This window comes from Herpailurus yagouaroundi, unplaced genomic scaffold, assembly GCF_014898765.1.
Source record: "Herpailurus yagouaroundi ecotype Mexico unplaced genomic scaffold, PumYag 166, whole genome shotgun sequence".
NCBI lineage: Eukaryota > Metazoa > Chordata > Mammalia > Carnivora > Felidae > Herpailurus > Herpailurus yagouaroundi.
In genome coordinates, this window is record NW_024412407.1 from 11,946,468 (window position 1) to 11,961,504 (window position 15,037).

General features: G+C 35.0%; 1 protein-coding gene across 2 annotated transcripts in view; it reads left to right on the top strand.

The window, feature by feature from the left end:
* ZCRB1 (zinc finger CCHC-type and RNA binding motif containing 1) overlaps positions 1-14,257 on the top strand; it is a 17,672-nt gene extending 3,415 nt beyond the window's left edge. Inside the window, exons 2-8 of one of the 2 annotated variants that reach the window (XM_040488412.1) lie at positions 279-307; positions 1,998-2,117; positions 8,835-8,946; positions 9,291-9,398; positions 12,347-12,459; positions 12,559-12,634; positions 13,642-14,257. In XM_040488412.1, coding sequence (XP_040344346.1) covers positions 8,845-8,946; positions 9,291-9,398; positions 12,347-12,459; positions 12,559-12,634; positions 13,642-13,773 — 531 coding nt within the window. In that variant the 5' untranslated portion in view covers positions 279-307; positions 1,998-2,117; positions 8,835-8,844 and the 3' untranslated portion in view covers positions 13,774-14,257. The remainder of the gene's footprint in view (positions 1-278; positions 308-1,997; positions 2,118-8,834; positions 8,947-9,290; positions 9,399-12,346; positions 12,460-12,558; positions 12,635-13,641) is intronic. The other variant, XM_040488411.1, reaches the window with a different exon arrangement.
* Positions 14,258-15,037: the final 780 nt, after the last annotated feature.

Sequence of the window (15,037 nt, forward strand, 5' to 3'; positions counted from 1 at the left end):
GCATGAACGGGGGAGGGGCAGAGAGAGAGGGAGACACAGAATCAGAAACAGGCTCCAGGCTCTGAGCCATCAGCCCAGAGCCCGACGCGGGGCTTGAACTCATGGACCGCGAGATTGTGACCTGGCTGAAGTCGGACGCTTAACCGACTGCGCCACCCAGGCGCCCCAGTTTTCGCAAGCTTTAACAAAGAATGTGGTCAATTTATACAACCTGAAAATTTAATGTTTCTTATGATTTTAAATTAACTTGTAAATTATTTTGTGGTCTTTTGTTTCAGATATTTTCCAAATATGGCAAAGTTGTAAAGTAAGTATTCACATCAGATTTTGAAACTTCATTTAAAAGTTTATCTGAATTTACTTTTCCATTTTTTTAAGATTTATTATTTTTCATTAAAAAAGATATTTGATACAGTAAAGAAAAATACTGCTATTCACATTTTAATGTATAATTTGGTCATTTTTCTGAATATATAAACATGTATAGATAATTTTTTAAAGACTCAATTCTATATGTGCAATTTTGTTGTCTTTTTAAATTTTTTTTTATGTTTATTTTTGACTAGGAGAGAGAGTGCAAGTGGGGGACGGGAGGGGAGGCAGACAGGGAGACACAGAATCTGAAGCGGGCTCCAGGCTCTGAGCTGTCAGCACAGCACCTGATGCAGGGCTCGAACCCCTGAACCATGAGATCATGACCTGAGCCAAAGTCGGACACTTAACTGACAGAGCCACCCAGGTGCCCTGTTGTTTTTCTTTAAACATGACATTATACTATAAACATGAGGTGAAAGATACACCCTCATATTTAAGGATTTCTTGGTGTTGCTTTATATATCATAATTTATTTAAACAACATAATTTCTTACCATATTACTAAGAATTAAAACTGATTCTTTCATACAATAGAAGACATAAAGGCTCTGATTAAGTACATATTTTGGTTACTAAAAGGTATGTTATCAGTATACCAAGTATTTCGATGCTTATGACATGCAAAGTGCTTATGAGACTGATAAATAGAAAATGTATTCTCTGCTTTCATAGAAAGATTAGAGATCCAGCTGGAAAGACTGCAAAAATGGTAGAGATGATAATATCAGTTGGGGCTGAAAGTTACAGAAGGACCATAGGAACTTCTCATATATAATTCACTATTTTATTTTTTTAAGTTTATTTTGAGAGAGCATGAGCAGTGGGGGCAGAGAGAGAGTGGGTGCATACGCACGCACAAGTGGGGAAGGGGCAAAGAGAAAGGGGGAGAGAGAATCCTAAGCAGCCTCCAGGTTGTCAGTACAGAGTCCGACACAGGGCTGCAACTCTCAAACCGAGATCATGACCTGAATCGAAATCCAGAGTTGGATGCTTAACTGACTGAGCCACCCAGGCACCCCTAATTCACTATTTTAAATCAATCGTGCAACTATATTATGGGGCAAAGAAGTGAAAGCAAGATATTATCATTCTGACTATCTTAAAACCAGCATATATTTGGTATAAATTTAAAATTGTATTTAAAAATCCTAAGAATTTAGAGCATATTTATCTTGGCCAGTCATTTTTTTTCTAGCTTTGGATAAATGGATGCTAAACAGTTGGAAGTTCATTTGCATCCTGAAGTTAACTTCTTTTAAACTTGCTCTTTTACTAACAAAATCATCAAAAAGGCTTCTGGGTAAATTTTGGGTCTTCAGAGTTTTGAAAAATCATTATCAGTCAAAGCACTAATAATGATATTTAACAATGAGCACATAAATATGCTAGGCATCGTTCTAATCTTCTTACATATATTAACTCATTAAATTCTCACAACTACCTTTTAAGGTAAATACTATTATTATCCTAATAATATAAATAACAAAACTGAAGAACACAGTAAACCTAAAATCATATTGCCAGTTAGTGGTGCAGACAGGATTTGAAATCTAACAGTTTTATTTCAGAGCCTACTCCTTTAACCATATTGTTACCTCTCCTTGGTTTTTCTCATCTGTCAGAATCTCTGAATGAATTTCCATACAAATACATAATTATGAACCATGAGAGTTGTATGAAGTCAAAGACAGAGTTATAAGCACCTATAACAGAGAAGACCTGATCTAATCTGGATAGTCAGGGTAGGTTTACCTGGGTCCGTATCCTTTGAATTGAAACTACAGGCTGAGTAAAAGGTGGGCAAAAAGAATGGGAAGAACATTTTAGGTAGAGGGAATGGCTTGTGCAAAGGCCTTGGGGCAAGAGAAAAATGAGATCCAGAAACAAAAGGCCAGGGGCACCTGGGTGGCTCAGTCAGTTGAGCATCTGACTTCAACGCAGGTCATGATCTCTGGATTTGTAGGTTTGAGCCCCATGTCAGGCTGTCTGCTCTCAGCACAGAACCCGCTTTGGATCCTCTGTACCCCTCTTTCTCTACCCCTCCCCCTCTGGTGTGCGCATGTGTGCGCGCGTGCGCTTGTGCTCTCTCTCTCAAAAATAAACATTTTAAAAAAAGGAAACAGAAGGCCAATATGACTAGAGATGAGTAAACAAGAGGGAGAGAGCACAAGATGAGTCTAGAATGGAAACAGGCTCCTAATCTTTCTCTTTGGCCATGTTGAATACCAGGAATTCACTGGTAAACAATTTTAAATGGGAGAGTGACATAATTTGAATTTTTAGAAGCTTATTTTGGCTTCAGTGTAGAAATTAGAATGGAGGGAAACAAGAGCATATGCTGGGAGATCAGTCAAAAAAGCTATAATCATAGCTCAGGAGAGAGAGATGGACTAAGGTGGTGTAGGTGGCAAAGTAGAGGCTGGTCAGATTTGAGAGATCATTAGGATGTAAAATGGGTAATACTTAGTGATGTATTTACTTTGTATGTAAGGGTTAGGTGAGTGAGAAGGAGGTGTTACGACAACCCTGAGGTTTCCCAGAATAATATCTGCTTCATATTATGACCTTAAATGAGTACATCTCATGCTAGAAACGTGGGAATCATCCTAGATTTGTGCTTTTGAATCTTTGGTGTAATACTTATTTTCTGTTACCGTAGAAGATATCCCTTTCAAAATAGTGTATTATAATTGGTTTATAGGTCTCTCTACCTCTAGACTCTAAGCTTTTTTTCTGAAAGTAAAAACCTTGTTCTATGGCCTTTAATTATCAATGCTTATAGTGCTTAGGCTTGAGGCTAATGGAGTGACTGGCTAACCACATGAATAAACAAATAGATGCACTTTTTGAAAAACCAGTTTCCTATTTTTTTTCATGTGAATAAGAAGCTATGTTTATTTTAATTATTAAATTTTTATGTTACTGAATAATGTCTATACACTGAAAATTCAACTAATTGAAAACATAAAAACTAAAACATTCTGTTACATTAATCCAGATGCATTACATCCATCTATAGCAAGCACTGAAATATTTTCTTTAAAAAATATTTTAATTTTAATTTTTAATAGGCTTTATATTTTAGAGTAGTTTTAGGTTCACAGAAAAAAATGAGTGGAAAGTACTGAGATTTCCTATATTCTCCATACCTCCATATACAGACTCCCTCCTTCACTCTCAAAGTCTCACACTAGAGTGATGCATTTGTTACAATCGATGAACTACGTTTCCACATTTTTATCATTCAGTGTACAGTTTACGTTAGTGGCCACTCTTGGTGGTGTATGTTCTGTGGGTTTGGACAAATGTATAAGTACTAGCATCTACCATTATAGTATCATCCAGAGTAGTTTCACTGTCTTAAAAGCCATGTGTGCTCTGCCTATTCATTCATCTCTTCCCTACACCTGGCAACCACTGATCTTTTTAATGTCCACAGTTTTGCTTTTTCCAGAATATCAGAGTTGGAATCATATAGTATATAGCCTTCTCATATTGCCTTCTTTCACTTAGTAACATGCATTTAAGGTTTCTCCATTTGTTTTTATGGCTTGATAGCTCATTTCTTTTTGGGAACTGAATAATATTCTTTTTCATTGTCCAGATACACTACAGTTTATTTATCCATTCATTAACTGAGAGACATCTTGGTTGCTCTCAAGTTTTGGCAATTATGACTAAAGCTGCTATGAACATCTGTGTGCAGGTTTTTGTGTGGACCTAAGTGTTCAAATTGGGTAAAGACCAAGTAGCATAACTGCCGGATAATGTGATATGATTATGTTTCACCAAATTATCTTCCAAGGTGGCTATGCCATTTTGCCTTCCAACCAGCAAGGAATAAGAGTTCCTGTTGCTCCCCATCTTGGTAGCATGTTGTCAGTGTTCTGGATTTTGGCTAGTCTAATAAAGTTTAGTGGTGTGTCATTGTTTTAATTTATAATTCCCTAATGACATATGATGCTAAACTTCTTTTCATATACTTATTTGCCATCTGTATATATTCTCTGATGAAGTTCAACCCTTTAGGCTATTTTTTAATTGGGTGGTTTTTCTTGTTGAATTTTTTTTTAATTTAATTTTTTATTTTTTTTAAATTTACATCCAAAATAGCATATAGTGCAACAATGATTTCAGGAGTAGATTCCTTAATGCCCCTTACTCATTTAGCCCATCCCCCCTCCCACACCCCCTTCAGTAACCCTCAGTTTGTTCTCCATATTTATGAGTCTTCTGTTTTGTCCCCCTCCCTGTTTTTATATTCTTGTTTCCCTTCCCTTATGTTCATCTGTTTTGTCTCTCAAAGTCCTCATATGAGTGAAGTCATATGATTTTTGTCTTCCTGTGACTGACTCATTTCACTTAGCATAATACCCTCCAGTTCCATCCACATGGTTGCAAATGGCAAGATTTCATTCTTTTTGATTGCCAAGTAATACTCCATTGTATATATATACCACATCTTCTTTATCCATTCATCCATCGATGGACATTTGGGCTCTTTCCATACTTTGGCTATTGTTGATAGTGCTGCTATCAACATGGGGGTGCATGTGTCCCTTCGAAACAGCACATCTGTATCCCTTGGATAAATGCCTAGTAGTGCAATTGCTGGGTCATAGGGTAGTTCTATTTTTGGTTTTTTGAGGAACCTCCATACTGTTTTCCAGAGTGGCTACACCGGCTTGCATTCCCAACCAGTTTCCTATTTGTATCTATATTTTTGTTTTTACATACTGAGCTAGGCTTAATAGAGGTTACAGAGACAATCTTCAAGGAGTTTATATTAAAATAGGTCTGATGAGTCATGATTTATACATAGATTTCAGTAGAGACTAGCAGAAAGGAGGAGAAATTATTTCCAGGTAAAGAGATTGGAGAACTGACAAGTTCTGAACTCTGAAGAATGAGTAAATGTTTAATGGACAAAGATTGAGAGTTGAAAGGAGATAGAAGCCATGTGAATAAAGGCACCAATTTGGAATAGTACAGGCCATGCTCCATAAACATCAAGTAGTTTTTTGTGGCTAGACCTCATAGTTTGTGAGTGAGAAGTAGTGAAAGATGAGGGAAGTGGGAGCCAAATCATAATGGATATTGATTACAGGACCAAGACATACACAAATTGAAGAAACAAAGATTTTTGAGCAAAAGAATGACATGATTTTATTTAGTCCTTCAATAAAAACTCTCAGTAGCATATGAGAGCATTAACATCGAGGGAACTAGTAAGAATACACTATTGAAACAGCAGTGCCATTGTGGACAAAGCTGTGGGAATGAAAAAAGGGACAGATAAGAGACATCATTAACTGAGGATGACTTTGAAAACGAACATTTCCGAAACTGTACTTTAGGAAAAATGATTAACGACTTTAGTTGACCTTCACAAACATGCAGATTCCAAAAAGTTAAAGATTTTCATATTTCTTTCAAAGTTAGTTAAAAAGGTTCCAGATATCCTCAGTTAACTGTGGTAACTCTAAACAAGCTTTGTCAAGTGTTTGGCTTTTCTTCTTTCCTTCTAAGCCTAATGAATAACAGATGCACTCTTCTTAGAAACTAAACCGTTTTGCCCATTTTTCCCTAAATTATTTCAACTTATGTTCCCTTTTGGAATGAATAAAAGTACCCCTTTTTCTTAATATAGTGGCATCTTTTTCCAATTTCATTCCAGTTGCTATATAAGTACCTAAACCCAAATTGAAATAGAATAAATTTAAATATGTGAAATGTAATATTAAATAAAATGTCTATTTACTTGGGTCCTCCTGTCCTGTTAATTGAGGTTTTAGAAAATTATTAAGCTTTGTCTGGAACCCTTTTTTTTTTTAACTATTTGGAAATAATCACAAATGTATTAAAAAGTTACAAAAATAGTACAAAGAACATCCAAATATCCTTTACCCAGATTCACCTGTTAACATTTTGCCCCATTTACTTTATAATTGGTCCTCTCTCTCATGTAAGTGTGTATGTATGCATATTTATGTATATATATACATGTGTATATGTATCTGTACAGATATACAGTTTGTTTTTGTGAGTTATTTGAGGGTAAGTTACAAACATCATCACCCTTTACTCCTAAATACTTTAGTATGTATTTCCTAAAAAATAGGGTTATAATATCATGTAATCACAGTATGGTTACCAAATGCATAAATATACACTGATAAAATACTTTTATTGAATCAGTTATCCATGTTCCAGTTTTGTCAGTTGACCTAATAATGTCCCACATAGAATTTTTCTCCTATAGTACAGTCAAGAATTAGGGGTTAATTTTAACTGTCCTCTCTTTCTGCCCCCCTTAATTTGGAACATTTATAAAGAATACAGTTCTCTCTCATCTTGCTTTCCCTCTCATTTTGTGTTTTCCTGATGCTGCCTCATGATTACATTGGAGTTCTATGTACTCTTGGCTGGTAACTGTCTAGGTGTTGTTGTATTCTGGAGTTTCAGTCGGGATCCATACAGTGTGCATGTCCCTCATTAGTGATAATTTTGATCACCTAGTCAAGGTGTAATTTCTCCACTGTATAATTACTTTTTTCCCCTTTGCAACTGATAAGCAGTTTGTGAAAAACATTGTTAACATAATGTAAATATCTTGTTCCACATAAAAATTTCATTTAAATTGAGTATTTGTTCATCAACAAATCATCTTCTTGCCTGATCCAGTCTTTACTATGATTGTGGTGATCTTCCAAATCTAGCACTTCTTTTGACATTCTGTTGTAAGCGAAAACCCTCCCTTCTCCCCCATTTATTTATTTAATATGGACTTATAAATTACTTTTTTCTGTGGCTTATTAATAAGTACTTAATATTATTTTGGTACTCAAATTGTCCTAGATTTGGCCAGTCTGAGCTCCTTTAAGCTGGTTTCTGTATTCCTGTGCCATGCCCATCATTTCTTTTAATTTTTTTTTTAATGTTTATTTTTGAGAGAGACCGAGCACGAGCAGGGAATGGGCAGAGAGAGAGGGAGACACAGAATCTGAAGCAGGCTCCAGGTTCTGAACTGTCAGCACAGAGCCAGACTCAGGGCTTGAACTCATGAACTGTGAGATCATGACCTGAGCCAAACTCAGTGCTCAACCAACTGAGCCACCCAGGTGCCCCTCTTTTTTTTTTTTTTTTTTTAAAGTACTTCCTTTCCAGCATAACAAGATGTTCCATGTTCATCTTGTTCCTACCCTATCCCAGCCTTGGAATCAGCTGTTTCTCCAGAGAGCCCTATTGAACATTGATTTTTAAACTATATTTAATGATATATAATGAGCAAGGGGGCACCTGGGTGGCTCAATCAGTTAAGCATCCGACTTCAGGTCAGGCGATGAACTCTCAGTTCGTGGGTTCGAGCCTCACGTCAGGGTCTGTGCTGACGGCTCAGGGCCTGGAGCCTGCTTCAGATTCTGTGTCTCCCTCTTCTCTCTGCCCCTCCCTGACTTGTGCTCTGTCTGTCTCTCTCTCTCAAAAATAAACATTAAAAAAAATTTTTTTTTAAAATGAAGAAAAAAATGAGCAAGGGTCCCAAGGACTAGGGATGTGTAAAGGGTCAGGAGAAAGAACAGTCTCTGCTCTTATCATCCCTATCACTTAGGTACCTTGGATGGTACAGCTAGGAACTACAGAACTGGAGATTCTTAAAGGTGATGGGGATTAAGGAGTGAACTTGCTGTGATGAGCACTGGGTGTTACATGGAAGTGTTGAATCACTACATTGTACACCTGAAATCTAATATTACACTCTATGTTAAATAACTGGAATTTAAATAAAAAACTTTTTAAAAAAGAAAATATAGTTAGATTCTAAAACCTACGAAAAATAATTTAAATCAATTTACTTTTGCATAAAAGAGAACACCTCAATTTTTGTTTTATCCTTTGGAGGGAATTAGTGGAAAAAAGGGATTATGCTTACTCTTCAAGATTCTGTTCTCTCTATAATCTCTTTACTTCATTCTCCAATCTCTGATTAATGTTTGACTTTTCAGGTACTTCTTAGATGTGTTCACTTTTCTTAAATCACTGTCACGTTTTCTCATTTCCATTCTTCTTAATATCCCGTAACTTGAAGAAATAGTTGATTTATCAACCATATATAATTTCTCTTTGTAAATGCTTTACTAACCCTTTTTTGAATACTTCGATGTTCCAAGTGTCCATTAATATTTTTATTTATTGCTGCCTCATTTAAAAAAAAATTTTTTTAATGCTTATTTATTTTTGAGAGAGACAGAGCACAAGCAGGACAGGGGTAGAGAAAGAGGGAGACAGAATCCAAAGCAGGCTCCAGGCTCTGAGCTATCAGCACAAAGCCCAACACGAGGCTCGAACCCACGAAACGTGAGATCATGACCTGAGCTGAAGTCAGTTGCCCAACTGACTGAGCCACCCAGGTGCTCCAGCTGCCTCATTATTTTTAACTGGCTATTTGTTTATGCTTTAAGGGTTACTATAATGAAAGATAAAGATACCAGGAAGAGCAAAGGAGTTGCATTTATTTTATTTTTGGATAAAGACTCTGCACAAAACTGCACCAGGGCAATAAACAACAAACAGGTAAGCCATTCATTCCCAGCAAGATTTTTAATCCAAAAGTCTTTGTGTTTATCCAGACCAAAAATGTGGGGTTACAGTGGATGGTCAAGTCATGGATATCAATAGATTCTGAGGATATTTATTTAACTTCTAGAAAAGAGGTCAGACTGTATTCGGTTCCATAAATACTGGCAGAATCTAAGGAATAAGAATCTATTCTACAGGATGTTATTTGTCACACCGGAGTAGGCAATTGCTAAAGTAATCTAAAATGGAATTGAAGGTTTAAGGAAATGGAATCAAATAACTAGTTTTAGGTTTCAATGAAATACATCCTTCTGCATTTACGTTTTTCTCTGGTTTAGTTATTTGGTAGAGTGATAAAAGCAAGCATTGCTATCGACAATGGAAGAGCAGCTGAGTTCATCCGAAGACGAAACTACTTTGATAAATCTAAGTGTTATGAATGTGGGGTGAGTATACCTAAAACTTAATATAATTTTCCATAGTTTATTTTAAGGTATTTTTCACATCAGTGTTTTATTTGTGCTCTCTAAAACTTCTGGCTTACTAAAACCAGGTTATGAAAGTTGTCTTACTTTGGGACTATCAACTCGTGTAAGAAAACTCCATTAAAATGTAGTATGTAAAGATAACCTGAGTTGGGTAATATAGAGTGGTATTTTCTCCAGTTTCTAAATCTTTAAAAACTGTTAAATTAAGAAGTGCTAGACTAGCTACTTACTTTGTCTTGAAAAATTTTTGTGACCCATAAATTTGTGTAATAATAGGATACTGTTTGTGTCTATAATAGTTTGCCAATGTTTAAGCATCACTGTTCAGTATAAACACTATCATATGACCAACCTATCCTGAATGAGATACTGTATTTTAAAACTTGGGAGTTTTTTTTCTACTTAGTACTGCAGATGCTTGTAACTGAACTATCACCAAGTTTTCTTGCCTAGTTCTTATAGTTTGTCATTACCCCTTTAAACTTTTGGTGAGTAGGAAAAATATAATGACAAGGCCCATAATAATGATGGCACCACAAGAATATCAGTCTAGGGCTTGTTGTCAGTTTCCCAAATGCCTACATAAAATATTTTTAAAAGAGTCCGGAGGTATTAATGGGGAAATGGGGAGAGGTTTACTGAGAGCCATTTTCCTGGCTACAAAATCACATGGAAGATACAAAGAAATAGGTTGGGGTCCTTTCCTTCACTGCCACACTCAACACCTTGTTCCCTAAAGATATATATAAACAGACGGATGGGCGGTATATCCTGTCAATTCCTGTGATTCTAACACCTCTTAAGTTAATGTTTTAAAAATTGTGTTCCAGATCCTGAGTTTTGTTAAGAAAGAAAGGAAGGGAAGGGTAGTTATGGTTAGATAGATTCGTCAGAAATCCTGGATGAATCTGTTAATCTTTTTGGTTTGTGGATGCATAAATTTGTTATATTATACTTTGTACATTTTTATACTTCTTAAATTTCCCCCTTCCCCAAATCTGTATACATTTATTTAGCCTGGTTTTCCCTTAAGTTACTTCTCTCTGAAACTGTTCTTATATATGGAGTATGTTGACATTATTCCAAAAACAGTTTGGAAAATGCTTGTCTAAGTGCATTCACTTAGCAGTTCATTAACAGTAACATCTCTTGCATTCAGCCATATCCCAAGATATATAAAGTACACAGTCTATTTAATGCTTTCTAAAATGTACTTGAAAAGCATGATTATTTTTCTCTTCTATTGTTCTAATCCTGGCTCAGTCTCTCCCCACACCCTTACTCTTACATATCACTTCTTCAGTGTATTTAGTGAGCTAATGTTCAGATTATAGTTCATTGTGTTATGTTTTACAGCTCAACCATGTTATACCTCATTATAATAGTATGGCTAGTCTAGCCACAAATGTAATTGTAATTTGTCTACTAGCCACGTTAAAAAAAGAAACAGGCAAAAATTAATATCTTTTTATATCATAACCCAGTATATATCCAAAATATTGTCATTTCAATATGTATTTAATATTTTCAAAAATTAAGGTATTTTATATTCCTTTTTCTTCAAAATCTAATATGTATTTTACCCTTACAGTGTATATCAATTCAGACAAGTTCTAAGTAGCCACAGAGAATCACAGTTAATGACTAACAACAATTGGACAGTGCAGGTATAATCCAGATATGAAAGGAGCAAAGTGAAATTAATGGGAAAAAAGAAAATAAAAATAAACATTCAAATTAAAAAAAATTTTTAAATAAAATGGGAAAGTGAGGAAGACTTTAAATTTTCCATTTGTTTTTAAACCAGTGGATTTCAATTCAATGTCGTCTCCTCCATAAAGTCTGCCTTGGTAATTCCAAATCAGAAATCTCTTCCTCTCTTAAGTTTCCACAGCACTCCATCCACTAGAAAGTAAATCACCCTGTACTGCAGCTGAGATAACTGGGTAAATAGCAGAAATAAGATTCTGATGCTTTCATAGCAGTTGATTTTTTTTTTTTATTATTCCAAGTACAGAGGATGTCACATTATAAGTGCAGGTAAATATATGAACTATCAGTCTATGGTCTTCAAATTATGAGTAACAGGTAATTTTGAAGAGCATTTCATTGTAGGTACACGTGGGTATGGTTGATCATAAAAAATGGCCTCAGTACTCATTCCTCCAATTAAGAGTCAGGGTCTATGTCCATGTTCCTTGAATATGGATTTATGAATTGTTTTGAACAATAAAATGTAGCTAAAAAATAAAAAATAAATAAACCAATGGTAAGCAACGTATTGGAAGTTAATAGGAAAGTTTTGTCCTATTTTATCAAATAATAAGTTAAAATTTTTACATTAAAATAGATGGTCCATTTAAACTTTGAATTGTTTTATACCCTGAATCTTGAGACTTAAAATGTTTGAAGAGGGCCACGTGGGTGGCTCAGTTGGTTGGGCGTCCGACTTCAGCTCAGGTCATGATCTCGCAGCTCATGAGTTCAAGCCCCATGTCCAGCTCTGTGCTAACAAGCTCAGAGCCTAGAGCCTGCTTCCAATTCTGTCTTTCCCTGTCTCTGCCCCTCCTCTGCTCAAACCGTCTCTCTCTGTCTCAAAAAATTAATAAATGTCAAAAAATTTTTTAAAAAATGAAATGTTTGAAGGAAGAATACTTCTTTTGTTCTTAGTAAAACTACTAAAATATTCTTTTATTGTTAAGGTAGTTTATTGGTGGTTATAACATCATAATCTCTTTCTTTTAAATATTAAAGTAGTGGGTTGTATTATTTCTTAATATCTACTCCTAGTGTGACAGTATTCCTTTTTAAGTTCCAAAGCCTTCAGTCATAGGGTACCAGGCAAGTTTCCATTAATAACATACAAATACAGCTCTTTTCTTTTCCTTTTTAACGTGAAACAAAAGGAAAGTGGACATTTAAGTTATGCCTGTCCTAAAAATATGCTTGGAGAACGTGAACCTCCAAAGAAGAAAGAGAAAAAGAAAAAAAAGAAAATTCCTGAACCAGAAGAAGAAATGTATGTATATCTACTCTTACTAAATATGTTACTGTATTTTTTTCTGTCTTTTTACTATTGGTTGAGCACATTCTGATTTTTTTGTTTTTAATAATTTAGTGAAGAAGTAGAAGAAAGTGAAGATGAAGGGGAAGATCCTGCCCTTGACAGCCTTAGTCAGGCCATAGCTTTCCAGGTACTAAACCGTTCTTTTAAAAATGCTATTGCTGCCTTGGGTTCATGGTCTTATATTTCTTGCTTGCTTTATTGATCATTTCATGGCAACCTTCATCTCTCCCCTTTACCTCTTAACTTTAAGAGACAGGCTGTTTCTCTCAGGTCTTTAGGACGGTGTGATAGAAAAATTCCCATTGGGTCTTTCTAGATTTTAAGGGCCCCACAACATTTTTAAATTATTATTATTATTTTAAATGTTTATTTATTTATTTATTTTGAGAGAGAAAGCATGAGCAGGGGAGGAGCAGAGAGAGAGAGAATCCCAATCAGGTTCCACACTGTCAGCATGGAGCCTGACGCAGGGCTTAATCTCAAACCATGAGATCATGACTTGAGCCAAAATCAACAGTCAGTCGCTTAGCAGACTGAGCTACCCAGGCACCGCAGACCCTACAACATTTTCAGTATCTTATTATAATTTCATTATGGAATTGAGCAGAACTATTTGATTAAAGTGAGTTTAGCTGAATGGAGAAGATTTTATTAAATCAAAGATAGGTTTTAAATGAAGCTTCACTTAACAAACCAGAAACACAGTTTTGACCATTAAAGGTCCTAATACAAGTATATGAAACTTGATAAGGCCATATAATCTTCTAATATCTATAAAGTTATTTTGTTTTAATGTCTGTAGTTAATAAATTACAAACACATGCATTAATTTATTTTTCCTTTTAGTTAAATGATGTCATATTTTATATAACATTTCCACCTCAAGCAAGGATGGAAAGTAGGCTTCATTTAATGTCCCTGTTAGTAGAAATTGCTTAGAATAATTTTGAGTAACAAAGTGAATCTGGGACATAACTTGGGCAGGTGGGATATTCTGATGAAGTAGAATGTCTGCATGAGCTGGAAGGTGGGGAGTGTTGGCATTTATGGTGTGTTTTTGCCATGTTTTGAAATAATGCACTGTAAATAAACATTCCTGGTTTGGTTTTTTTTGTTTTCTGAATCACATTCCAGCAAGCCAAAATTGAAGAAGAACAAAAAAAATGGAAACCGAGTTCAGGGGGTCCCTCAACATCAGATGATTCAAGACGCCCAAGGATAAAGAAAAGCACATATTTCAGTGATGAAGAAGAACTGAGTGATTAAAATTATATTTATTATGTAAATATCATTAAATTTTTTTAAAAAATCTTGAGTTCAGTTGGGGACTAAAGATTACTTTTAGAATTTGAACATAAAGAACACTTAGTACCAAATAATTTTTTACTATAAAATAGTTCATAGGAAACTGAAAATAATTTTAAAGTATCATGTTTCTATCTTGCCTTAGAGTAATAAAAATAAAGATTTGGTAGTAACTGTTAATCTTGAAAACAGTTCATTTGAATAAAAAAGAGATCATAATACTATCACAGTATTGCTATTGTCCTCTCAAGAAAAAAGAGAGGAGGTATTAAAAAGATGTGTTTGAGAAGCTCATTATAAAAGTTTATTCATGTCTGATTGCTTTACATGAAGACTTGAAATAAATTTCATCTTTAAGACAAAAACTTCGTAACTACTGGAAAATGCTGACTGATTTATGGTTATTAAATGTTAATAAAATTTTCAAGAGAATTTTGTTTTTAAATGTGGGTGTTTTGCTATCCTATTTCTTTTAGCTTTATCCCAACCTGGATACATCGTAATTATCCATAAAGTATAAAGTAGCTTTAAAAGGCTTATAACCAAACACCAGTAATTTGTCTGACACACCTTTCGACCAAATTCCATTCATTCCCCAGAAGCAACTAACTTTTTTAGCTGTTTCTTCTCATATGTACATGCATATTGCTATATAAAATACATATATTTCTGCCACTTAATTCATAAAGGAGTAAGGGAGGATTTTTCAGTCTCCTATACTACATCTGCCCTCCTCCATCTTCCCAATATGGCTATGTTAAAATTTTTGGTTAAATCCACAGTTATTGTGTTTATTTTATGACCATGTAAATACTTCTGAGTCAATGAGTGTGCTGAGATTAATTTTTGTAGAATTAATAATTGCCTCATTTTTTCATTATATATCTTTTTATTTATGACTAAATCTTCCTATATCTTCTGCAGATTATTAAATGGAAATGGGATTATAGAGCCTTTGATTTACACTTTGTGTATTTCTGTATTGATGGAATGCTTTTTAAAAGAACATCCATTTAGGAGCACCTGAGTGGCTCAGTCAGTTAAGCATCCGACATCAGCTTAGGTCATGCTCTTGCAATTCATGGGTTCGAGCCCTGCGTTGAGCTCCTTGCTGACAGCTCAGAGCCGGGAGCCTGCTTTGGAGTCTGTGTCTCCCTCTCTCTGTGCCCCTTCCCTTCTCACGCTCTGTATCTCTCTCAAAACTAAATATACATTTAAAAAAAAT